The sequence below is a fragment of the Rattus norvegicus genome, chromosome 15 (genome assembly GCF_021556685.1).
Source record: "Rattus norvegicus strain SHRSP/BbbUtx chromosome 15, alternate assembly SHRSP_T2T, whole genome shotgun sequence".
Taxonomy (NCBI): Eukaryota; Metazoa; Chordata; class Mammalia; order Rodentia; family Muridae; genus Rattus; species Rattus norvegicus.
In genome coordinates, this window is record NC_141548.1 from 60,622,026 (window position 1) to 60,649,259 (window position 27,234).

Genomic DNA, 27,234 nt, shown 5'->3' on the forward strand with positions numbered 1-27,234 from the left:
CTTTAAAAATAAAAGTACTAATACAATGCAATCAGAAGATGACCCATAGGTCCTGTCTGGGTTACACAGTACTACACCAAGATAGACAGACGGGTAATTAAAGATAAACTAGAAAATCCAAGAAGGGTAGAAGGATTAATTAAGGTAAACAGCAGAGGGAACTCAGTATGCTGCTCTGGTAACCTGGTTGGTACAGACTGGCAAGTCCAGCAATATACCTTCACTCCCTTTCTCTAGGGGATATCAGCCCTTCACCGTCTTTTAAAATTCAGGCAGCAGGGAGCTTTGTTAGCGTCCGTCCAGATGCTGGCACATTGGTCCAGGGGCTAGTGGGTGATATCAGTCTCACAGCTAAATGTCAACATTGTATTTAGTGCTCTAAACAGGCTCCTGTTTTCCCCTGCAAAAGTCTCTTGATAAATAGATGAACTGAAAAATGTGTCATATTCCTTTATATGCACTGGTCAGATAATCTGCACACATAGCTCCTCTTTTATCTGTGCAGGACCACAGTCATGGATGATGCTGTGGGTGGGGGTGGGAGACAAAGCATGGGCAAGGATATAAGCTAGCTGTTATGTAAACTAGCGGACTGCACATAGCTAGGGAGAGAGGAATTGAATGAAACCCACTGGCTCTATTAATTTACACAGGAAAGATGTAGGATTCTCCAGTTTATATAAATTCAAATGTTTGTATTCAGCATGAAGTAAAGAGCATGGCCGGGAGAGAATAATTTTGTGTCTCTCTGTGTCTGTCTGTCTGTCTGTCTGTCTCTGTGTGTCTTTCTGTCCTTCCTTCTTTCTTTCATCTTTTTTAAGTTCTCACTACATAACCCTGGCTATCCTAGAAATCACTTTGTAAACCAGACTGGCCTGAAATTCATAAGATTGAACTGTCTGTCCCTCTGGAGTGCTGGGATTAAAGGTGTGTGCCACCACTCCTGGCGAGGAGAATCATGTTAGAGTGTTAGGTAGGAAATTTAAATGTCGTGGCTTCACTCTGTCTTAGTTCCTGGCTTAATGAATGGAATGCAACCATCACATTTTTTATATCTGTCTCCTAATGCATATCTGTCACCTGGTAAAGGCACTGGCTGCACAGGCCTGGAGACCTGAGGTAGTTAGAGAGAACCTATTCCAGGAAGGGTTCCTCTGATCTCCACATCAGTCTCTTTGCATGATCACTCTATACTATACACACTATTAATTAATGAAAAATAATTGATTATTTTCAGATGGTTAAAGGAACCTACCCAATTCATTGTGTTTTTTCAAAGCGCTATTATATTGGTAAGACTAGTAAAGGACCCAATCAAGCATTTAGCCTTTCCCATGTAACTGTGCCATTGGCTAATCAAGCTGTAGTCAGGGAAAGATGGGTGTATCCTTTTAAATTGTTTTTTTGTTATTGTTGTTGTTGTTTTATTTTTTGAAATAAGGTCTTACTGTGTAGCTTTCACTGGCCTGGAACTCCCTATATAGACTAGGCTGACCTTTGACTCATAGAAATCCACCTGCCTCTGCCTCCCAAGTGTTGGGGTTAAAGGCATATACCACCATACCTGGCAGATATATCTTTATAAATGATCTATTTTATTTGATGAGTAAAAAGGGAATCAATAAGGCTGTTTTATAACCCTTAGTAATGCATTAGACTTGATAAGAAGCTGCCGAGACCGTATGTTTGCCAAGGGGTGCATGAGTGCTGCAGTGTACGTGTGGGGGTCACAGGACAACTTGCAAGAGTCAGTTCTCTCCTTGTACCATGTGGGTCCCAGGGACTGAATGCAGGCTTGGCAGTGAGCCTTTACCCACTGGGTCATCTCATCGACCCTTTCGTAGATTAAAGGAGAGCTAGCAGGCACCACATGTCCCTATAATCTTGCCAAGGGCTCAGGCTGATGTAGGTCCAGTCTCCGGACCCCATCTCAGCAGCAGAACAGGGTTAGCTTGCAGCAAGAATATGTAGTCGGGCTGGAGGGATGGCTCAGCAGTTAAGAGCACTGGCTGCTCTTCCAGAAGACCTGGATTCAATTCCTAGCACCCACATGGCAGCTCACAGATGTCTGTAACTGGATCTATTCCAGGGGATATGACACACAAACGTTCATGCAGACTGCTGGACTTCTGTAGGTCAACCACCTCAATACATAGGAATTTGAGAGGTGAAGGAAGAGACTTAAGGGACTTATCTCCTGGGGCTGGGGGTGATGGGCATTGAACCTAAGACCTTTTTCATTGATGAGCATGAGCTTTGCTACTGAGCTATTAATTGGTTTTAAACAGAAAAGACTTCTCGGGGGATTTTCAGGTAAGTACACTTACAACGAAGACAGTAGTAAAGGTCACCATGTGCCGGCTCACTGTGATGATGAGTGTCCACTTGACACATCCTAGAATCGTCTAGTAAGAAAGTCTCAAGGAGCGACAGTCTAGACTAGACCGGCCTCTAGGCGTGTGTGCAGGTGATTATCTCGAGTGCCTTAGCTGATGTAGGAAGACCCGGCCTGAGGTGGGGAGCACCGTCACCTGGTTTTAGGCCTTGGACTGTAGACTGGAGAAAGCCAGCCGAGCAGTGGGCATGCATGTGTTTATTTTCCTCTCTGCTGACTGTGTATATAATCAGCTACTTCAGGTTCCTACTAAATTTCCCTGCGGTGATGGACTGTAGAGTGGAATTGTGAGCTAGAGTATACCCTTCCCCCCAAGTTGTTTTTCTTTCAGAGTGTTTTATCACATCAACAGACGTAGTGGAATTGAAAAGGACCTGGGGGAGGAGAGCGGGAGCAGGCGGTTACTGAATTACATATTTGAGTCTTGTGCTTTTCTATCCTGAATATTCATGGAGTTGTTTGCCTCTTTTACATTCAGTTTTTCATTTATTTTGGGTGGAAGGGCACATTGTGGGGTTCATGTAGAGGTCAGAGGACAACTTCAGAACATAGAACTTGGGTCATCAGGCTAGGCAGAAGTGCCTTTTTCTGCTGAGACATCTCATTGGCTATTTTATAACTTCTTATATCATAAAAATGTTTTTAAAAAGCTATTAGATAAAAAGCTAAAGCCTAACCACTAAGATTTTTTTGTGTGTATGTAACAATCTTTCCACATCCCAGATAAGGGTTAACTTTTAATTCTTGAAACTCAGAAGGGCTCAAAGATATTCAATGGTGGGAAATTGTGTTATTGAGCCTTTTCTGATGTATGGTGCTTATTTGCCTAAAAATTTACAGGTAATCCAATGCAGAAAATGTCCCAGTATTACTTTTTTCTTAAATGATATTTTTCTTAATATTACCAAGTAAAAGTTCTTTATAGAACAATTGGAATCCAAAAAGTACAAGCCAGATGTTAAGTGCAGCTGCATCTTGATTCCCAGCATTTGAGAGGTTGAAACAGAATTGTGAGTTCAAGGCCAGCCTGAATTACATAGCAAGACCCTATCTATAAATAAATAAATAAATAAATAAATAAATAAATAAATAAATAAATAAATAGTACAAGAATTAAAACATAACTACACTGTTACTCACCTCCCCAGAGATGACCATAATAATATTCTTGACTTGTTTTATTTTATATATTTTTATATTCTATATAGGGATAATCTAGTTTATTTCTCTTGGGTTTCCATCTCATGTGCTGTATTCAGACAGGCCTTAGTTTAAGGATAGCTATAATCTTAATCTTTTTCAAAGTAGGATGCACTAGTATTGGGGTTGGGGATTTAGCTCAGTGGTAGAGCACTTGCCTAGCAAGCGCAAGGCCCTGGGTTCGGTCCTCAGCTCTGAAAAAAAAAAAAAAGAAAGCACTAGTATTTCTGAATCTTCCTCCCCAGGTGGACTGCATCATGCAGCTGCCCGCATTTCTGGTGACAGTGTCTATAAGCATTTGAAGTATGAAGGTGGAATTCATCGAGTTCAGCGAATCCCAGAGGTGGGCCTGTCATCTCGGATGCAGCGTATTCACACGGGGACGATGTCAGTTATTGTCCTTCCACAGCCAGATGAGGTAACTTCCCCAGGAAGTTCCCCAGGACATGTTTGTTTATTTTTATGTTCTGTCTGCACGTACATCTGCACGCCAGAAGAGGGCATCAGATCCCTTTATAGATGGTCGTGAACCATCATGCGGTTGCTGGGAATTGAACTTAGGATCTTTGAAGAGCAACCACTGCCCTTAACTTCTGAGCCATCTCTCCAGCCCCAGATCCCCTTTTCAAATAAAATTCAAGGAGTTAAAATGTGACCCACCAATAAACACACACGCGGTGGGGAGGGGAAAAGAGGGACCACTTAGCCTTAGGAGTAGTGGTTAAGGATTTACTCTGTAGTTTAGAATTCACCCATTTATATACATATACATAGCTCATATAGACTATAGTCTTAAATCTCAAAAACAACCCTCCTGTTAGATTCAATATTTTTGCCTTATAAGAGAGGAAACAAGTCTCAGAAGTGGTTAGCCTGAGGCTGCTCCACTGAGGTTAAAGCCCTCATAACCCCAAGTCAAAGCTCCTTTGTCCTCTGCTACTCTGCCCGGCGCACTCTACCCATCCTGTGGTTGTCTGTGTGGGAGCTGAAACAAGAAGATAGAATGTCACCCTGTCTGACCGTGGCCACAAACACCAGAAGGTGGAGCGGCTCAAGTGACTCACTGTGCACGTAGCATGGGACGCAGAGAGATCTTGGTGGGTTTCTAACAGGATCTGGTGACAATGAGATCAGTAATGTACATTATAGACATCTTTATGGTCTAGAGAACTGTTAGATAATCAGCAGTGAAACTCTTCAAAGATCCCACAATTCAGTGATCTCATACCATTCCAAGTCAGCGTTTAGAACCTGCACCCAGAAAGCAGGGTAAAATTCAGAGGTATAATGCGCGGTGCGTGCCCAGCTTGCGTGCCACCCGAAGTTCAGGCCTCGGCGCCCCCCAAATTAAAATAGGATCTCGTTAAAATTGGTCGTTTATTTCACTGTGTGGTGGTAGCACATGTCCTTAATTCCAACAGTCAGGAGGCAGAGCCAGGTGGATCTTTGGGTTCTTGAGTTTGAGGCCAGCCTGATTTATAGAGTGAGGTCCAAGACAGCCAGAGTTACACATAGAAACCCTGACTCAGCTGAGGGGGGGGGGGGTGTGGGTGTTTGGTATTATTTTTTTTTTAAATTCATGGTTTACATAAATAGTTTAGTTTATCTGAAAACTCTCAGAATAAAGTGTTTGTGGGATTGTGAATTTTCTTATGATATATATATATATATGTATATATGTATATATATATTTTTTTTCTCCCCCCAGGTAGATGTGAAAGTAGATCCCAGGGATCTGCGCGTAGACACATTTCGAGCCAGAGGAGCCGGTGGGCAGCATGTCAACACAACAGACAGTGCTGTGAGGCTCATCCATATCCCCACAGGTGAGCAAGACTTTTCCTTTTGTCTTAGTTACTTTCTATCGCTGGGCTAGGACACTGTGACCAAGGCAACTTACAGAAGAAATTGTTTGATCTGGGGCTCGTGGTCCAGAGGGTCCGAGTCTGTGACCATTGTGGCAGGGAACATGGCAGCCGCAGGCACAGTGCTGTAGCAGTAGCTGAGAGCTTGTGCACAAGCCAGAGAGAGCTAAGGGAATGGTGTGGGCTTTGAAATCTTCAAGCCCACCCCCAAGTGACAAACCTCCCCAATTAGGCCACACCTCCTAATCCTTTCCAAACAGTTCTACCAACTTAGGACCAAGCATTCAAATATCTGAGCTAATGGGGGCTACTCTCATTCAAACCTCCACAGCTTTCATTTTTTCTTCCCTCTATATACTAACTAGCTAGTACTCAGAGGAAGGTCCTCTGGTAGTTTACAGCTCCTTGCACAAATGTAATTGCATTGCATTACAGATTGCAATGGCATTTGTGGGTCTGATGGGCCAGTGGTGTGTAGTTTCTCCTTCTGTTTGGAAGCAGTTCCTCTTTTGAAGGATGTGGGTGGTAAGCATAGCTGTGCAGGAAAGGCCTGGATAGAGGATGATAGTGGCTCCACGAGTTGTGCTTCGGTCCAGTTACAAGAGGACAGAGATACAGTGCAGACACACCATCGCTCTGGATCCTTTTTATCTTGAAGATGAACTTCCAGTGCTGTGAGGCTCTGCTGCACTAGCGGTGTCCCTGATACCAGGACACTTGGTCACCTTGACAAAGTACAAGATTTTATTTTTAATTCATCAAGGTGATTTTAAATACATTGTTTCACAACAGTGATAAACTCTGGGGAATTTATCATTGCACAGTGTTTTCACTGGATGAAAATTATAAATGGCTGAACACTAAGGCACGCCCCAGTAGGCATGAGAGGTTATAGGACAGCTATCGTACATGCAGACCGTCAACTTATTATGTGGTGCATTAGCATCACTTTTCAGAGTAAAACAATTTTTCCTTTTACTTTCATTTCTTTTTAAATTGTGTGTCTGTACTAGTGTTGGCATGTGTGCAAGTCTCGGCATACATGAAAGCTGGAAGGAGATTGATCCCAAAGAGCTGGACCTTATAGGTGTTTGCGAAGACACCTGACTTGTTATGTGGCTACTAGGATTCAAACTCTGAGCCTCGTGATTGATCTCAAGCACTGTCAGATGTAAAGCCAGGGCTAGAGAAATAGCTCCAGTTAAGATCACATACTGGAGTGTAGTTCTTAGCACCTACAGCAGGTGTCTCCCATTGCCTCTAACTCAAAGGCCTCTGACCACATGAGCAGTGCACTTGTCTTTTTTGTTGGTGGTCCAGAATTGGGTGATGGAAGTCATACTTGTTGGGGTTCAGGAATCAACACTCAAACCAAATACTGACCTCAGCTAAGCAAGAATAATTTATTGACTGCACACCGTAATACTGGATGTCCAGGACAGCAAAAAGGACTCGAGAGGCTAATTGCAGCCCCACTCTGCTCTCAGGATAGACTTTTTATAAGAAAAAAAAAATTAGGTTCAAAGGTTTAAAGGGCAAGGAGGGGAGCAGTTGACTCACTAGGCAAAATATTACCAGGTAACCTTTAAGCTGATTGGTCGTGAGTAAGGAAAGGGTTGGTGGATGGGTGATGAATAGGGGATTTCAGAACACTGAGATAACAGAGCATGAGTATTATAACCATAACTCTTTGGCTTATTAGTAGCATTCTTCAGTATCAGCCACAAAAACCATAGAACTCATACGTAGGTGCAGGAAGGGCTGCCCAGTGGTCAGCTCTGACTCAATCTGTTTTAGGTATAACAGTTCATATTGGCTGTTGTGGGTTTGGTCTAATGGTACCCGTATTATGTTAATCTGGGTCCCTAAAATTGTTGGTTTTGATTGGTAAATAAAGGTGCAGGTGGCCAATAGCAGGGAGACAGAGGCAAGACTTTTAGGATTCCCAGGCTAGAGACCAAGAAAAGAAGAGAGAGATCCGCCATGCTAGGACAAGCAGAGGAGAGACATCACACCTGAGAGACAGAGAGCATAGCCACCATGTAGGAGCCGGAGGATTGTGCCCTAAGAGGGCCCCTGACTGGGTGTGGGGCAGCCACGATGGAATATAGGTTTTAGTAGGTAATAATTTGGGAATATTGGAGGGGGGTGGATTAGCCATGTGGAGGTTAAGAAGTGACCCAGCCACATCATATATTATGATATGTTTAAGGCATATCATAATATAAAGGTTGTGCGTGTGCGTCTTTCATTCCAGAATCAGAACATTGTGGCGGGTACCAGGAGCTCTGCCACCGCTGGGGTCAAATGAGTAGCTTAATTGGGTATAGCTACGATTGACCTTTGATTTGTTGGGTCCTATGTAAAGCTTTGTGAGATTTCTTAAGATTAGCAAACCTCATACAGAACATTCAGAACAAATAGAACAAAACAGGGGATGTGGTCAGCATGTCCTTGAGCCAAGTCACTTCTCTGTGTTAGTGACTGGCAGGCATGTTACAGCAGCAATATGAAATAGTTGGCGGGCATGGAACAAAATGGTTACAGCTAAGGATGGAAGCCAGGCTTTGCTCTGTCACTGAGCTACATCCCTGGACTTACATAAAGGTGTGTTATCATCAGCCCTCCCTTTGTGTATTTGCGACTGAAAGAGGAAAGGTGAAGTGCTCCCTGTGTAGGACAAAGGTTGGGTCAGCACTCCATAGAGGATGGTAGCAGATTGCTCTTGGAAAAATACCCGGATGAGCCAAAAAAACCCAAAAAAACCCGGATGAGCCAAAAAAACCCGAAAAACAAAAAACAGAGAAGAAATGCTCAGAGAACAAAAATAAATATAACTAATTGCTGCCTCACCCTTCTCACCTGAAGTAGCTAAGAGTTGCACCTTACAGCACACTCCTATAAGCCTAGCTCTTGAGGGGCGGGGCCCGGGGCGTGGCGGGGCGTGGCGTGGCGTGGCGGGGGCGGGCCGTTCTCTGTGGTTAACAGGCCAGCCTGGTAATAGTGAGCCCTAGGCTAGATAAGGCTACGTAGTGAGTACCTTGAAAAAAATGAAAAGAAAATGGTGACTATCTTGTCATCAGAATCTAAGTAGGCACCTAGAGCTATTACCAACAGTTTCTAAATTGGGCTAACTCAAAACTGTTGCTTGTCTTTTGTCAAATTCCCTGACTAATCTTTCACCTTAAGATGTCCCTCAGCCAGGTGTGGTGTCCCATGCCTTTAGTTCCAGAACTCCTGAGGCAGAGGCAGAATGAGTTTAAGGCCAACCAGGGCTACCCAGTGAGACCTAGTCACACACAAACAGTGAAGAAATGTTCCTCACTTCTTCTTTCCATAGAAATGATAGGTGACAGTTCCTTCTGATTGTTTTTCAGGACTGGTGGTAGAATGCCAACAAGAACGATCACAGTTGAAAAATAAAGAAATAGCTTTGCGTGTGTTGAGAGCTAGACTCTACCAACAGATTATCGAGAAAGACAAGTGTCAGCAGCAGAATGCTAGGAAACTGCAGGTAAGACAAGTGGAGCCATGGCCGTGCTGTAGCAGAGTCAAGTGATGTGCAAATGCAGTGCATGTCCTTACGTGAACAGAAGCGTCATGTCACGGACATGCGCTTTTCTGTAAGCGAGGCACCCGTAGCCAGTTTCCAAAGGAGTAAATAAATAAACAGAAGCATTTCCTACTTGTTTCCCTGCAGTGTTTATGGTTTAACGACTATCTTAAACTGAAATTGGTTGTTTTGTTTTGTTTTTGCTTTTTTTTTTCTTGACAGATTTTCTCTGTGGAACCATGGCTGTCCTGAACTAGACTCAGCTGGCCTCAAACTCTGCCTCCCAAATGCTGGGATTAAAGGTGTGAGCCACTATGCCTGGCAGGAAATTTGGTTTAAGACAAAATAATTCTCTTGAAATTTGAAGATTTTCGGATACTTAAAGGCCTGTGGTCTTTATTGTAACTCAATATGAATCAAATTTAAATAACATTCCTGAATTCAAGGAAGGGAGATTGCTGCTGGAGTCTGGGGATAAGGAATAAAAGGGAGATTACCTTTTCATTCATGCCCTTTGGTATCTCCTGAATTTTGCTTGATATATATTTATAGTTGTTGGGGTCCAGGAGTCACCTCACAAACCATAGGAACACTGATCTCAATCAGACAGGGATACTTTATTGAACACATACCTGAAGACTGATTGATCACAGACATAGCTCATACTTCAGGAGCTGAACATTTCTCAGGGCCAGCTTATAAAGGCAAAAGCCAAAAAAACCCACCATGAGCTCATACGCAGGTATGGGGTGGGGGAGGAGGGTAATGGTGGTGCTATAGGGTGGTCTATCTTTTTTCCGTGTTTCTTTAGTAATTTAGACATAACGGTTCAACTGACCCCTATCTTGCTTGACCCTAAGTGAAGGCTGCAGCTGAGGAGTTTTCTAAAGAGAGCAGCTTTCAAAGTATAGCAAACCTCCGAGCATAGCAGCAGATTTGTGGTCAATTTGACCTTGCTCGGAACCAAATTATTTTCTGTGTCTGCTTTCTTTTTGTATCAACAATATGGGATAGCTGGCAGACCTGAAGCAAAACGACTATAGTTATTTCTAAGAAGTAATGCTAGAGAACCAGGTCAGAGATGTAGACTTCAACAAAGTATTAAATATAGTGAAAGCTGAGTGTGGTAGTTATATCTTTAATCCCAGCACACGGGAGACCAAGGCAGGCAGGTCAATATGAGTTCTAGGTCAGTCTTGTCTACTTAGTGCTAGAGATACTATTTCAAAAAACTATGTTATATATAAAATATATTAGTTAGACTGTGGTGACACATGCCTTTAATCCGGGCACTCCAGAGGCAGAGGCAGGGGGATCTTTGAGTTTGAGAATAGCCTGATCAACAAAGTGAGTTCCAGCAACACTATTACACAGAGAAAACGTGTCTTGAAAAACAACAAAAATTTTTTTAAACATTAATCCTTCTGTTCTAGTTTTTTGCCCTCACTGCAATAGAAGTGAAGGGATAGATTAGGTCTTATTTGAGTGGCCAGAAAGACCTCTGACTACCTTGTTTGCCTGTGAGCTGTGTAGTAGCAATTTCTACTGTTTTGGAAACCTTTTCATCAGTCAATCATACAGTGGTCTTTATACAGTGCCTGTTGTTCAACCCTAGTTCCCTCATCACCCAGAAAGTTTTGCAGACTGGATTCTGATCCAATTGGTCTAGGGTCCTAGGATTGGGGTCCTAATATGGTGCTTCCCAAACCCAGCTGGGCAGAAGGAATAGCTTAGAGACTGTTTCAAAACACACAGTCCCTTGTTCATTATGTCTAGCTTAGAAATCTATAACTTTTCAAAATTCTCCTGATCAGATGTTTGGTTTCATCATGTGTGTTTGCCTCAGACATAAAGAAAATGAGTCAGTATTTGGGAGGCTAAGGCCAGTTGCAGATCAACCCGTGTTATACAGTGAGGATATGAAGAAAGAACAAGAGAGCTTGGGACCGTGGAAGGTGGAGAGAGAAGGAAAGATGCAAAAACGTGTTTCTTTAGTCTTAAAAATGAAGCAGTTGAAAGAGTGCTGTGTATGGGATTATTGTTAAGGGCAGGAGCGGACTCAGCATGTCAGTAACCATGGCATGGGTAAGGGCAGACTGAGCATGTCAGTAACCACGGCATGGGTAAGGGCAGACTGAGCATGTCAGTAACCATGGCGTGGGTAAGGGCAGACTGAGCATGTCAGTAACCACGGCATGGGTAAGGGCAGACTGAGCATGTCAGTAAGCATGGCACGGCTAAGGGCAGACTGAGCATGTCAGTAACCATGGCATGGGCAGAAGTGGACTGAGCATGTCAGTAACCATCACATGGGCAGGAACGGACTGAGCGTGTCAGTAACCACCGCATGTGATGATCATAACGGAGATTCCAAGTTGTAAGTTTAAAGGAGTCAGAGAACATATTTCAGTTACTGGGTCGGGGTGGTAAAGACATGTCAGGGAAGGGCATCCCTTCTAATGAGCTAGATAACATTTGAAACTGGCATGATATAACAAGCGACATTGTAAAGGTTCATGTGATTCTCAGAAATAATGTTGGGAAGGCTGCTCATGTTAAGAAGGACCTGAAATGCTGACTTTAAGTATGTGCTCTGAGCACAAGACAAGAAGGACCCACAGCAGAAAGCTTCTCAGAAAAATGCCTTAGGAAGATGAAGCAAGGCCACTTACAGAAGGGAAAACATACAGTGTTAATCTGTAGTTTTGTAGACATGGATGTGAAGGTGACAATGAAAATGCAAAGTTAGGACACACTGAGAAACCAGCTAGAAATGGGCAACCGGATGACGGACTGAATGTCGTGCTCCCCCAGGCCCCTGCATTGAGTCTAGCACCGTAAGCTCCCTGACCTGTTTGTTGAATTGCAGAATGTCAGGGTTTCCTCTCTGGAAAAGAAAGGAACATCCCAGGCCTGGGCCTCACATCTGTAGTGCCTGTAGTTAGGAGGCTGAGACAGGAGAGTTGCTGTGAATGAGGCTACCCTAAGCTATACAATGACACAGTATGTTTTTAAAAATGAAAAACTCTAAAAAGGAGGGACAGGAAAAAATTTTAAATATTAAAAGGAACTTGAAACATCAAAGAGGCATTTGTTCTTATTTCATAGTTAAACTCTCCACAGGAGTTTGGCTGTTTGTCTGGTGGGCTGGGAATGGAACCTTTGCTGGGTTAGCATACATTCTCCCACTAAGATCCTTCCCCAACCCCAGACCTGTAGTCTTAAGATTTCCTCCTACATGGGAGTGGAGAGATGGCTCAGCAGTTAGGAGCACTGACTACTTTTTCAGAGGTCCTGAGTTTGATTCCCAGCAACCATATGGTGGCTCACAACTATCTGTAATGGGATCAGATGCCCTTTTTCTGGTGTGCATGAAGACAGCTACAGTGTACTCACATACATACATAAATTTTTTAAAAATCTTAAAAAAAAATTTACCTCCTACCTGTTCTTGTCTTGGTCTGTGGATATAAGGGTTTGTTTTCCTTCCCCCCCTCCCCCTTCCCTCCCTCCCCCCTCCCTCCCCCTTCCTTCTTTCTTTCTTTCTTTCTTTCTTTCTTCCTTCCTTCCTTCCTTTCTTTCTTTCTATTGGATATTTTATGTATTTACATTTCAAATGTTATCCCTTTTCCCCCCTCCCCCCTGCATCTATGAAGATGTTCCCACTCCCACCTCAACACCCTGGCATCCCCCTACACTGGGGAATCAAGCCTTCACAGGACCAAGGGCTTCTTCTCCTATTGATGCCCGACAATGCCATCCTCTGCTACATATGCACCTGGAACCATGGATCCCTCCATAAATACTCTTTAGTTGGTGGTTTAGTCCCTGGGAGCTCTGGCTGGGTCTCATTGGTTGATATTGTTGTTCTTCTTCCTATGGGGTTGCAAACCCCCTCAGCTCCCTCAGTCCTTTCTCTAACTCCTCCATTGGGGTTCCCATGCTCAGTCCAATGGTTATCTGCAAGCATCCTCATCTGTATCAGCAGGGCTCTGGCAGAGCCTCTCAGGAGACACCCATATCAGGTTCCTGTCAGCAAGAACTTCTTGGCATCTGCAATAGTGACTGAGTTTGGTGGCTGTATGTGGGATGGATCCCGAGGTGGAGCAGTCTTTAGATGGCCTTTCCTTCAGTCCCTGCTCCACTCTTTGTCCCTGTATTTCCTCCCATGAGTATTTTGTTCCCCCTTCTAAGAAGGACTGAAGCATCCACATTTTGGTCTTCTTATAAGGATTTATTAAGGTCTTATAAATGTTATAATTTTTAATTTTAAAATTAAAAATATGAATTTCTTTTTGTTATGGGACAGGTGGGAACAAGAGCCCAGTCGGAGAGAATTCGGACATATAATTTCACCCAGGATAGAGTCACTGACCACAGGATAGCGTATGAAGTCCGTGACATTAAGGTAATATTACTGACTAGGCCTTATGTACCTTGGCTTCATTGGAAATATAGTCAGGGACTGGAGAGGTGGCTCATTGACTAAGAGCACATTCCCAGGATCCATAAGATGGAAGGCAAGAAATCAGTGTGAGTTGTCCTCTGATCACACGAGTGCCCAGACACACAAACACACAAAACACATAAGTCAGGGAGAAGCTGCTTTAGCCCTAAATGTTGCTGCAGGTTGCTTCATGAATGGCTCCCTCCAAACACCTTCTCCCCACCTTTATTCCTTTCTTGCAGGAATGGCTAGACCCTTCACCTGATTAGGTGAAGCCCACTAGGATGGCATTATCTTTTAGTAAGTCAAAGTCACCTTATTGGTTAATTAATCCCAGAAGTAGCATTCCTTTATTGTCAGAGCTCCGTCTATGAGCTAGAGAATTATACATGGTTACTACACCCAGGGCATCATAGAATTAGATCTACTACAATGTGTGAGAGTGTGTGCTAGTTGGTTTGTTTGTTTGCTTGCTTTTTTTATTTTTTTTGAGACCAGCTCTCACTATGTAGCCCAGGCTAGCCTCATAGATCTACCTGTCACTGCCTCCAAGTGCTGGGAGTGAAGGCATGACTCGTCACACCCAACTAATGTATATTCTTTTTCTGTAAGCCGTATAGCCAAGCTGTTGGAGAAAATACCCTGCAACGTTGCTTGAACAGCATTAGCTAAAATCCTTCTAGCAAGGACTACAAACATTAACACATTAGCAAAGAAACCCAGTGGAATAACTAAAGCCTCATAATTTTGATTCTGTCCATTTTGTACCCAAAACTAGTCTTGGTTTTACAAGAAAGATGTCCAATTTCTTAATATGTTTATAAAGTTCTGTGTATCTTACGACTCTTCCTCTGGTGTCTATGGAGCACAACGATCTTGCATATGACCTTGAAATGAGAAAAAATTTTTTTACTGTTGTTCTTTTGTTTGTTTGCAATCGGGTCTTACTCTTGTAGCCCAGGCTGGCCTGGAACTCAGAGTAACACTTTTCTTGTTTTAGTGTTCGGATTCCTTGGGTTACAAGGGAGAGCCACCAACCTGGTAGATGGAGCAAACGTTTTTTAACTTCTCTTTCCTTAGATAAACCACAATCGTAAGCAAACATATTTGTCAACATTGTTTTGATTGCATCACATTTTTCAGTTGTTTTTCAGCACTTCCGGAGGCTGTGGGAGGAGAATCACTACGTATTTGAGGGCAGCCTGATAGCAAGGCCTGCCTCAAAACCACAAAGTAAAAATCACACCACGCCAGGTCAGAGGGAAAGATAACAAAGACGCTGACTGAGTGAACAACTTAGAAATGAGACAGAAAGAAGAAACTGGAGAAGGAGTAGGGGCCTCAGCAGGAGACTAGCGGCCAGCGGACAGAGTAGGGGGTAGGCTGCTAGGGGCTCTTCTGCCCGGCTCTCCACCCTTTCAGTAACTCCAGCTTCCTCTGACTCCATCCACATAATTCCTGATGGAGCAGCTGCACCTGGGCATATCATGATTTGTTTGCCTCAGGCAGGTGAGCAAGCCACAGCCCCCAAGGAGTACCTCCCAAGATTTCTAAACTAGAGATAGTGAGAGTTGCGCCCACTTCTTGGTGGCTAACCCTGAGTTACAAACTGCTGAGAAGAGGTCAGAAGGCACATTTCCCAGCTCAGAGAGTCAAAGGGGAGGTCAGGAGCACAAGAGTGCATAGTCATGATGTGAATAGTCACGACGTGAATGTCCTTAACTCGTTCTCTCCGGAGGCACACGCAGCCTCAGTCCCAGGGGAGCAGCAACAGGCCCCAGTGCTCCAGCACTTCCGTTTCCGTCCCGTAAGGTCTCAGGAAGCTGGCTCTTTTGCCCTTCTTTGAGACAGTATCTCTAGTCCAGTCTGGCAACTGGAACATTACCCTGGCCCGAGCTCTCACTCTACTTCATTTCTCTGTCTCTCTTCACATTCAGTCATTTAAAATGCCCTCTGCTCAGGAAATACCTGTTTCTTTTAAAGGCTCAGTTGAAATGTCTCCTTCCCAACTTCAGTCTTTTCTAGCTCCCACCTTCCTGTTAACAGGTTCTTTCGGCCCTTGCCTTCCCCTTAGTTTTTTAACTTTCTGCATTAGTCTATGATATTTAATTACTTGTCTCACTCTGACACTAGCTTGTTAGCTTTTGAGGCTTAAGCACTGGAATCTTTATATAAACTCTTTAATCTCTATATAACACAACACCCTGGGTGATCCAAGCGAACTCCCAAGGTACTATGATTAGTGTCGAGTGGAATACCTTTAATGCCAGTTCCCCAAGTGAAGTCCACTTGGCAGTGCCATGATAGTTGCAGCTCCAAGTGTGTTGGCTTTTGTAAGCAGGTGCATAGCATGTATTAGTTGTGTGAACCTTTTAAGGTTTTTAAGTGTGAGTCTCTTGTTTGTGTGTCTGCATGAAAGAACATCAGCTCCCATTACAGATGGTGGTGAGCCACCATGTGGTGCTGGGAATTGAACAGGACCTCTGGAAGAACAGCCAGGGCTCCTAACCGCTGAGCCACCTCTCCAGTCAAATATTAATTCTTAGACTGAGTCAGTGCTTTTCCTTCTTATTTTGGGATTCAATTGATGTTTTACACTATGCTGGTACCTCCAGCACACAAATATATTAAGACACCCCCATTCCTTTAATTAAAGAGAAAGATGTGGATACTCTCCTAACTTTCAATTTTAAGAATCCTCAAGAGAGACTAAACACAGGCACACAACAGCTTTCAGTGTTCAGGGTTCCACATGCCGACTTCAACATATGTCTACTAAGCCAATTTTGAGTATTTCTAAAATAGGAGAACCTGTGTATTCACTAATCCCAAGTCTAGTATACAAACTTCTACAGAGAAAAGCTACTTGAGGAGATGGTTTTAGTCATTCTGCAGAGGTGACTGAGAGGGAAATGATGGGGAAGTCTAAAGGAAACAGCCTTCCCCAGTGCCATTATTTGGAGAATTGTTTTGTCTCAGCTTTCTTTGAATTTGTTCATATATATGTATATATATTATACATATTGCTGTAAAATTATAAAAAAATGCTGTCTTTTGCCCCTCACTAGGTCTGGCACCACAGTGCCTCAAGATATCTGGTAGATATCTTCATCTCAGTCAGCAAAGCGTCTCACTCGATTTGCTCTATCCCATATCACACTGCTGATGGCCTTTCTCTGAGCCTGGCAGCAATCTCTCTACCCATTTAGTTCCCAAGGCAGGCTTCACCGTACCAGACACACACATCCCAACTTCATGGTGGCCCAGTGTCTCTAACCGCCATACACTTTCTTAAACTTAAATGGCTACATGAAAGAACACACAAACACAATAACCTTTGATTCAACTGATAAGATATAATTGCCCACCTAAATATACAAATCCATGTACACATCCATCCCTTAAGAACATTCATAACAACCTGTAAAGGTACAGTGTGGAATCTTAACATCCGCCTCCATGTTCTCTCGGCAGCTTCTCTCTCCCATCTGCTTCCATTCCAGTCTCCTCCCCTTCCCTCAAACTTTTCTCTTGCCTATCCTTCCTTCTTGTCCAATGACAGGCCTCATTCTATCTTGTACTGCCTTCACCTGTATGACAGCCTACACACACACACACACACACACACACACACACATTTATACATATATACATATATGTATACACACACATACATATATACATATATGTATACACACATTTATACATATATACATTTATGTATACACACACACACACACACACACACACACACACACACACACACACGCTGTTTGCAGAGAGTACTACACAGCCTAGATCTGGGCTAAGCACTTGTGAATATTTTGCTATATTTACCTTCTACTTATTCCTCCATTCCTTCTCTATATCCATCTCTTTGGCTGTTGAACCATTTAAAAGCAAGTTGTTAGGGAAGCGAAGACAGAAGGATCAGAAGTTCAAGGACACCCTTTGAGTGCTAGGGCAGCTTGTGCTACAGAGCTGCTAGAAAAAAACAAACAGACAGAAGGAAAAGTAAGAAAGGAAAGATAAAGGAAGTTTAAATGTAAGAGGCTTGATCCCTTTACTGTTACAGAATAGTTTGCAGTTACACAGGACTTCTACATTGTATCTGTTGGGGAATGTGGACCCGCAGGGATCAGACTCCAGGACTTCTACATTGTATCTGTCAGGGAGGGCACTCCTCCAGGGACCAGACTCCAGTGTCTTCCTTTAGGCTCCATTCACCTTGCTTTTAGAGACAAGGTCTCTTCTGGCCCAGAACTCACACATTGTGATAGACTGGTTAGCCAGTGACCACAGGGATCTGCCTGTTTCTGCCTCCTCAGTGTAGGTTACATTGCACATGTCACCACACTGAGATGTTACAGGTTCTGGAGGTCAAGCTCGGTCCTCATGCTCACAAGGAAAGTGTTTTACCAGCTGAGCTATTGCAACAATCCAAGATTTCTATATTTTCCGTTTTTTTTTTGTTTGTTTTTGTTTTTTGGTTTTTTTTTTTTTTGCTTATTGTATGTGCACGTGTGTGAGCATATTTGTGTGGCTGTTACATGTATGTGCACATGAATAGAAGCCAGAGGTCAGCATCAGGTGTCTACCTCTGTTTCACCTTTTGATACTAGATCTTTTCTGTGACCTTGGAACTCACCAATTGACTAGACTGCCTAGCCAAAGTGAACTTTGGAAATTTGCCTATGTCTAACAACATACCCTGCTCTATGGTTATACACAGATGTGTGTGTGTGTGTGTGTGTGTGTGTTTCTCTTTTACACGGGACCTAAGATCTGTACTTAGGTCTTCATGCATACATGGCCATGTCACAGTCTTTGACTTTCCAATTAAAATTTTTAGATTTTCTTATGTATATGAATGTTCTGTATGTATTATGTATGTATGTATGTATGTATGTATGTATGTATGTATATATGCATGTATGTATGCATACCGTGTGCATGCCTGGTTCCCAGAGAGGTGGAGGGCATTGGAATTGGAGTTGCAGATGGTTACGAGTCACCTTGTAGGTGTTGGGACTCAAACCCAGGTTTCCCTGTGTATGGGGAACTTGCTTTGTAGATCAAACTGGTCTTCTGGTCTTAAACTCAGAGATCCACCTACCTCTGCCTCCTGTGTACTGGAGTGGACTATTTTTTTCTTTAGCAGACAAACACACTCTTTATTAACTGATAGAAGCCACAGGTAACATTTTCTGTCAAAGATAGTGTGCTAACAGAGACTACTGTAAAAAAAAAAAAAAGAAAAAAAGAAAAAAAAAACAACAACCCTCAGCCATGGGTCTTTGAAGACAGGCAGTTGGTCAGTTTCAAAAACTCATTCAGATGTCTCTGTCTTATCTCCAGAGTCATTGGAAAAATCAAAGTCACAGATTTCATTGTATTGATTTCAAATCAATGATTTGTAATTCAATCAATTTGAGTTCAAAGTAAAATGATAACTTAAGCAATTAAAGTAGTAATTTGTTTTTTTTTTAAAGATTTATTTATTTATTATATATAAATACACTGTAGCTGTCTTCAGATACACCAGAAGAGGGCATCAGATCTCTTTACAGATGGTTGTGAGCCACCATGTGGTTGCTGGGAATTGAACTCATGACCTCTGGAAGAGCAGTCGGGTGCTCTTACCGCTGAGCCATCTCTCCAGCCCATAATTTGTTTTTTTAGATTCATGTTTTAAGAAAAACATAGACTGAAACCCGAGACTCTCCATAGATTAGCAGTTGTGTTAATAATATCACAGAATATTAGTAAACCTTTGTTGTTAGTGATAACTATGAAGAAACAGACAATTGTTTGCTCTCTTTTTTTATTATCAGGGGGTGTTAGTCTGCTTTCCCTCAGGGTAATAGATACCTGAGAAAAGCAACCTGAAAAGGGAAGAGATTGCCTTATCTCTCCGTCTCAAGGCTTCAGACTGCGCATCTCACTTCCAATCCCCTGAAGACATACCATGACCAAAGCAACTTGTAAAAGAAAGGCATCTAGCTGGGGGCTTCTACCGTTTCTGAGGATAAATCCATGACCACAGTAGGGGGAAGCATGGCAGCAGGCATGCATGGTGCTGGAGCAGTAGCTAAGAGCTATGCCTTATGTGCAAGATGAGGCAGAGAGCGAGAGAGTGTGTGAAACTGGGTCTGGCTTAGGCTTTAGACATCTTTGACATTTTTAGAGCCCATCTCTAGAGACATACTTCCTCCACTAAGGCCATACTTCCTAATATTAAACAATCTACCAACTGGGAACGAGCATTTAAACTTAGGAGTCTGTGGGGCTATTCTCCCACACCATGACTACCTGGCCCCTGTTTTGGGCCTATGACAGCACAGAACATCATGTGGGGAACGAGTGGCAGAGGAAGCCATTTACCTCATATCCTGGAGGTAAAATGGAGAGGAATCCATTAGTATCCTTCAGTTCCATTCAGGGCACACCTTCCATTAGGCATGCCTCTTTTAGGTTTCTACCACTTTATAAAAGATGAGGGTCTATCGTTTACCACATGGGTTTTTGGAACACACCTGAGATCCAAACTGTATAGTCAGGTTTCATAAATAACTCCTCTGTTATCAGGAATTTTTACGTGGTGAGAAGTGCCTGGATCAGCTAATTGAGAGACTGCTTCAATCAGCAGATGAAGAGGCCATTGCTGAATTTTTGGATGAAAGCCTTCAATCAGTGAAATAAATGTGGTTTATTATTGTTATATAAATGAAGTGGACTTTAATCAGGAAACAGACAGGTGTGGAAACTTAATAAATATTCATAAAGTTTGGATGCGCCCACAGAGTTTTTATAGAAATCATTTTAATGAAAGAAACTCACATTTCTTGACATAGAGGTTTATTTTAGGTTTCAGTAAGTAATCCAACTCTCCAAGTAGAAAATAAGCTTGTAACATCAAAAAGAAAAATAAAATATGAAAAATTGATGGTATGAGATGAATCAACTGTTTCTTTTAGGACTTTTGAAAACCATGAGCATTTTCTTCCAAAGGGAGCACAGGTCTGCGCCACCATGCCTCGCTTAGATTAAATTAAGATATTACATGGCAGGTTCGGGACAAATTCATAGCTACTAAGTATTTGAAACAGAAGGGATGCATACAGGGCGCCCACTCACCAGGCTTCCACGGGGCGAGAGTGGCCTCTGTTGGCAGTTATGATCAAAAGGCATTAGGCATTGTTTTTCCTTTTAATTTAGAGACTCTGCAGAGTGTGTGGTGAACTCTTGTGAAGTTAATTTGCATCCATCTGATAACGAATGACTTGGACATCTTTGTGTGTTTTTATTTGCCAGTATACATAGAACCTGCTATTTCCCCAGACGAGTGCTTACGTTTTTATTTTCACCACACTGTGGAAGAGCAGAAACTTGGGATTTGGTTGTCACTTTGTGTTTTTATTGTTTTATTTAAATGCTGTGTGTCTCCCAAGAACTCCAGCCCCAATAGAAGCTTTGTAGTTTTTGTTTGTTTCCAAACAGGTTTTTCTGTATGTAGCCCTGTCTGTCCTGGAAATCCCTGTGTAGACCAGGCTGGCCTTGAAGTCACAGAGATCCAACCTGCCTCTCTGGTGCTAGGATTCCTGGCAGGTGACACCATACCTGGCAGCTTTGCAGTTCTTAGTCTTCCCTTTAGGGCTAAGATTTATCTTGATGGTTTTCCTTAGAGTTTAAGGAACAGAGTCCATTAACACTGTTGACTTTGATGAGTTGCTTCAATCACTTGCTGAAAAACTCCCCTTAGCACGGCATTGCTATCCACTGCTGGTTTCTCACTTTTAACCTGGAGGTGGGTGAGATGACTCAGCTAGGAAAAGCACTCTTTTCTTACCAAGCCTCAAGACCTGAGTTGGATTACCAGAACCGACATGGTGGAAGGAAAAACGACTCTGTCCTTCAGACATGTATCACACACTCTCACACAGCATAAGTAAAACATAATAAAAATTCAAATTAATTAAACTATTAGAAAGGATCCATCAGTTGCATAGCGGTGAGCCCTCAGAATCTAGTCACGTCTCAAAAGCCTATTAACCAAACTCACCGACACATAAGTATTTACAGGACAGTTTGCTATTTAAACTGTAATAACAAGGAAAACAAAACCACCTATTTGTTTATACCTAGTCTACAAATTTAAAGGGCATCCATCAATGCTCTTCTTAGGGCCTCAAATTAGTTGTCCAATGCTTCCTAATGAATCTACGTATCTTCTGAGGGTTTTCTGGGGCAGGGTTTTTTGTCTTGAGACAGGGTTTCTCTTTGTGTGGCCCTAGCTCTTCTGGAACTCTCTCTGTAGATAAGGCTGGTCTCCATCAAATGAGATTATCCTGCTTCTGCCTCCTGAGTGGTGGGTGGCACATGCCTTTAATCCTCGCACCTGGTAGGCTGAGGCCGGTGGATCCAGGACAGCCAGGGCTTACACGGAGAAGCCCTGTCTCACAACAACAGAAAGAAAAAGAAAAAACCCGAATGTGCAGAAATTTACAGTTTTCTTTAATGTCTCATCTCTTCAAATTAGTGGGTATATTTCTATAAGAGTAAGTAAAACAATAATGATTGATTTCACATTTTTAAAGACAATCTATGACTTTAATAATTATTCTAATAAAAAGAAAGAACTCTATAAATTGCACATACCATTCAGTCTTCACACAAACTAAATAGTGCTATCCTCAGTTTTCAAATTCGATAAAGTTTTCAGAAGGAAGTCATACAATCATATAATACACTGGGTACTTTTACTTTCGACTTGAGAGCCATTTTATTTTATTTTAGTGAGATGGGCTCTCTCTACATAGTTCAAGCTGTACTGTAACTTACTATGTAGACCAAGCTGTCCTCAAACTGAAGGGATCGTTCTGCCTCAGCCTCCCCGGTGCTGGGATTAAAAGCGTCTGTCATTATGAAAGGAATAAACTTAACGTATCAAATTCAGGATACTATCCACTTTCTACCTCAGTGAAGAATTCAATAACAGAAACGATTAAGAGGTTACGTAAACTACAATTCCCAAGATGCAAGGCGGCTTCGGAGCCCAAGGATCCCGTCATGCATCGAGACACGCGAAAGGCAACCTGGGAAGGGTAGTTTGTCTGGGCATCTACCCGTCTCGCCAGCGCGGCAGAAGCTGCTACTGCGGCTGGATCCCAGGGTCGTGTGAGGGTGAGCTGTGGTGAGAAAGGGCGCGAAGGGAAACGGTGAGTCAGCCGCGGGCTACGCGATAAAGGGAGGCGGCACCGCGGCGAAGGCCCAGCTGAGTAATCGCGGCCGCGAGCTGAGTCTGTTCTGGGACGCCGCTGTGTCGGCGTCGGCGAGGGAGGCGTGAGGAGAAGCCCGGCGTCTGCAGCCGTTCTCGCCCTCGGCGCCCCGCCGCCATCTCCACCATGCAGTCCCGGGAAGACGCCCCGCGCTCTCGCCGCCTCGCCAGTCCCCGCGGCGGGAGGCGGCCCAAGAGGATTTCCAAGCCCTCTGTGTCGGCCTTTTTCACCGGCCCAGAGGAATTAAAGGACACGGCCCATTCTGCAGCCCTCCTGGCACAGCTCAAGTCTTTCTACGACGCGCGTCTGCTGTGCGATGTGACCATCGAGGTGGTGACGCCTGGCAGTGGGCCCGGCACGGGGCGCCTCTTCTCGTGCAACCGCAACGTGCTGGCGGCGGCTTGCCCCTACTTCAAGAGCATGTTCACAGGGGGCATGTACGAGAGCCAGCAGGCCAGCGTGACCATCCACGACGTGGATGCCGAGTCCTTCGAGGTCTTGGTGGACTACTGCTACACTGGCCGCGTGTCGCTGAGCGAGGCCAATGTGCAGCGCCTGTACGCGGCCTCGGATATGCTCCAGCTGGAGTACGTGCGTGAAGCCTGTGCTTCCTTCCTGGCTCGCCGACTTGACCTGACCAACTGCACTGCCATCCTCAAGTTTGCCGATGCCTTTGACCACCACAAGCTGCGCTCTCAGGCCCAGTCCTTCATAGCTCACAACTTCAAGCAGCTCAGCAGGATGGGTTCCATTCGGGAGGAGACGCTGGCCGATCTGACCCTGGCCCAGCTGCTGGCCGTCCTGCGTCTGGACAGTCTGGATGTAGAGAGTGAGAAGACTGTGTGTCACGTGGCGGTGCAGTGGCTGGAGGCTGCTCCCAAAGAGCGGGGCCCTAGCGCTGCTGAAGTCTTTAAGTGTATTCGTTGGGCACACTTCCCTGCAGAAGATCAGGACTACCTGGGAGGGTTACTGACCAAGCCTATTGTGAAGAAATACTGCCTGGACGTTATTGAAGGGGCCCTTCTGCAGCTGCGATTTGGTGATAGGTTGTACAAGTCAGTGGTGTCCAAGCCAAACAGCAGCCACAGCAGCAGTAGCAACAATAGCAGTAACAGCAGCAGCACTAGTAGCTCTGTTGTGTCTGTAGCGGAAAATCCACCCCAAAGATTGGGTATGTGTGCCAAAGAGATGGTGATATTTTTTGGACACCCCCGAGACCCCTTTCTCTGTTATGACCCTTATTCGGGAGATATCTACACAATGCCGTCTCCTTTGACCAGCTTGGCACACACTAAGACCATTACATCTTCAGCTGTTTGTGTCTCTCCAGACCATGACATCTATCTTGCCGCCCAACCCAGGAAAGACCTATGGGTGTATAAACCAGCCCAAAATAGTTGGCATCAGCTGGCAGACCGCTTGCTGTGTCGAGAGGGCATGGATGTGGCATATCTGAACGGCTACATTTACATCTTGGGTGGGCGAGACCCAGTTACTGGAGTTAAACTAAAGGAAGTGGAATGCTACAGTGTTCAAAGGAACCAGTGGGCATTGGTGGCTCCTGTACCGCATTCCTTTTATTCATTCGAACTAATAGTGGTTCAGAATTACCTTTACGCTGTCAACAGTAAGCGCATGCTCTGCTATGATCCTAGCCATAACATGTGGCTGAATTGTGCATCTCTTAAACGAAGTGACTTTCAAGAAGCCTGTGTCTTCAAAGACGAAATCTATTGTATTTGTGACATCCCAGTCATGAAGGTCTACAACCCGGCTAGAGGAGAGTGGAGGCGGATCAGTAATATTCCACTGGACTCAGAAACCCACAACTACCAGATCGTCAATCATGACCAAAAGTTGCTGCTCATCACTTCTACCACCCCACAGTGGAAAAAGAACCGAGTGACAGTATATGAATACGACACTAGGGAAGACCAATGGATTAATATAGGTACCATGTTAGGCCTTTTGCAGTTTGACTCTGGCTTTATTTGCCTGTGTGCTCGAGTTTATCCTTCCTGTCTTGAACCTGGTCAGAGTTTCATCACTGAGGAAGATGATGCAAGAAGTGAGTCTAGCACTGAATGGGACTTAGATGGATTCAGTGAACTGGACTCTGAGTCAGGAAGTTCAAGTTCTTTTTCTGATGATGAAGTCTGGGTACAGGTTGCACCTCAGCGAAATGCACCAGATCAGTAGGGTTCTTTGTAAATATTTCGAGACAAAAAGATGTTGTTTCTACTGTATGGAATCTATCTTAAAATGATATCCCTTTTCCTGAAAAGACAAAGTTGATTAGGGCTGGAGATTTGGTTTAGAAAGGGTAGCAATTTGAAATAGTAATACAATATGCAAAATTCATACAAGTCTCTGAAATCAGCTTATTTCAATAATTTGCTGTGCTAAAAAAAAATCCATGATTAAAATATGCATAGTGAACTACATAAATTCATTAAGGTGTTTAGTGGATTTTGTTTTGCTGTTAATTAGTACGTTTATATTTTGATTTTCCTAGTTTTAGTTAAATTTTGCCTAGTGCTATGAGGTCTTGTTTGTTACTAGAAAAACTGGAATGAGAATTGTATTTTGAAGGTATTAACATTTTCCTTCAGAATAATGAAAGATCACATTTTTAAGTAAATTTTAGTATCCTCAGCTATAGTTTGTTAAAAATCTAGTATGATCTCCTTCCTTTCTGCAAAGAAAGAAATATTAAGGTTACTAAGTAGTGATTCCATATTGATAATGTGTTCAGTGGACTTACAAGGTCACAGAAAATTTAAAAAATCAGGATTCCACTGTTTCTAAAGAATTTAAGTTTTTACTTTAAAATTTAAAAATATCTATGTGGTAAATATGACCTATTTCTTACCTTGAAAAAAAAAAACCACTCTAGAATTGTCATCAATTATTTCAACTCCTTTCTAAACCAAAAAAATGAGAGGTAATTTGCTTTATAAATTCACAGTTTTGATCTGTACATGTTAAGTGCTTTGTTGACTCAGAACAACAACCCTTTTCTTCACTGGACATGAGTAAATAATGTAAATTTTTCTTCATTGGTCATGCACTGTCTTAAAAAGTTTGCTTCCCTGAAATATTTTGGCTATATAGTTTTAGTATTCATCTTAGAGGCTTTATCAGCAGAAAGTGATCTATTCTTTAAAGTTTTGTGAAGTCATATCGGTTTTGGAAATATGTATAAGCTAAAGGAAGTATTTTATTGAGATCAGTAGTTATAGTGTTTATCAACCCAAGTTAAGTGCCAGCAAAGAGCTTTAAAACTTCAAGCCGCATATAGAACTGTTTTGTGTAGTACTGAAATATTGTCAGTTTTTAAGTTACTATAAATGTTCTTGATTTTCAGCTTGATGATATTTTTGTATTAAAATTGACTGCTAAGGAACTTAAGTGGATGGTGGGTGGCATTTGGGGCCAGTAGTTAAAAGTTTGTTTCTCTAGGTCTTTCCCTAATCAGTGGTATACATGGCCATTTTACTGTGGGGTCTGTATCCAGTTCCTATTTCTCCGTAAGTTATGCTCTAGTTTCTGTCTCAGTCACCATATGTAAAGGAAAGTCCAGAAGTAGTAAACTACACAAAACAGGCATTACTACCTTATTAAAGGTGCTTACCTTTTGAAGGTTTATTAATACATATGGTTGTCATAATACATATACATGACAAATGGTGTACATATACAGATGTTTCATGCTATATAAAGTTTTCTATATTCTTTTAGAATTACCTTCCTCAGTCTTTTTTCAATACCATGCAAATTCCTCTTTATTCTCTAGTGGCAAATGCTAATGTTTTTACACTCTGGTAGAGGAGAGAATCTGGTCCAAGATGGGGAAGTGACTTTTTGAATGAAAAGAAGTGAAAAATGACAAAAGCAAAACAAAGTGGCACAGGTAATGTGTTATCCATGATTTTGATTGGGTGAAGAGTGTAAGATAGTTGGCTCAACAATATTCCTGTTAGAGTTTGTTGACCCTTCTAAAGTGTAGTCAGGCTTTGAGTCTAAGTTCTATTCCATTTGTACCGGGGAATGTTATAAGAACTACTCTTTATTTAGAAAGTTATTTTCCCTGTTTGGGGGGCCAACTTTTTCTTCCCCATTAACTTCTGTTGATAGCTTTTTGTCCTGTAAGGTGAAAACTTGGCTTATCACAACCAGATTATTCATCTGCACAATTAAGGTCTGCAACTGATGTATAAAAGATAAATTCTCAAATCATCATTCTCAACTCTTGAGTTAAAGCTTAGGCTAAATAGTAATATCTTGGCTTACTGTCACATTTTCTTAGGAAGGATTTTGATTTCTGTGAAACTTTTGTGAGTTAGAGAATAGATGCTATTATTTTACAGATAAATGATTTGTATGTTGCTTGTTCCAAATAAAGCTGGTTTTAACCTGAAGACTTCCTGGCTTTATGCTTTATTTAGTTATTAAGTATATAAAACCATTTCTCATTCAGAGATATAGGTAGCAAT

The 27,234-nt window shown here is 42.8% G+C and overlaps 2 protein-coding genes across 7 annotated transcripts in view; both read left to right on the forward strand.

The window, feature by feature from the left end:
• Mtrf1 (mitochondrial translation release factor 1) overlaps positions 1-20,411 on the forward strand; it is a 28,043-nt gene extending 7,632 nt beyond the window's left edge. For 3 of the 6 annotated variants that reach the window (XM_087586561.1, XM_087586565.1, XM_087586564.1), the window contains 5 exons: positions 3,841-4,013; positions 5,304-5,421; positions 8,838-8,974; positions 13,323-13,421; positions 20,049-20,411. In XM_087586561.1, coding sequence (XP_087442687.1) covers positions 3,841-4,013; positions 5,304-5,421; positions 8,838-8,974; positions 13,323-13,421; positions 20,049-20,162 — 641 coding nt within the window. In that variant the 3' untranslated portion in view covers positions 20,163-20,411. 6 annotated transcript variants of the gene reach the window in all.
• A 2,168-nt stretch (positions 20,412-22,579) lies between these two features.
• Positions 22,580-27,159, forward strand: Kbtbd7 (kelch repeat and BTB domain containing 7). The gene is given in 1 exon segment (NM_001302944.1): positions 22,580-27,159. A coding segment is annotated over 1 exon segment (2,073 nt). The 5' UTR covers positions 22,580-22,864; the 3' UTR covers positions 24,938-27,159.
• The last annotated feature ends 75 nt before the right edge of the window (positions 27,160-27,234 follow it).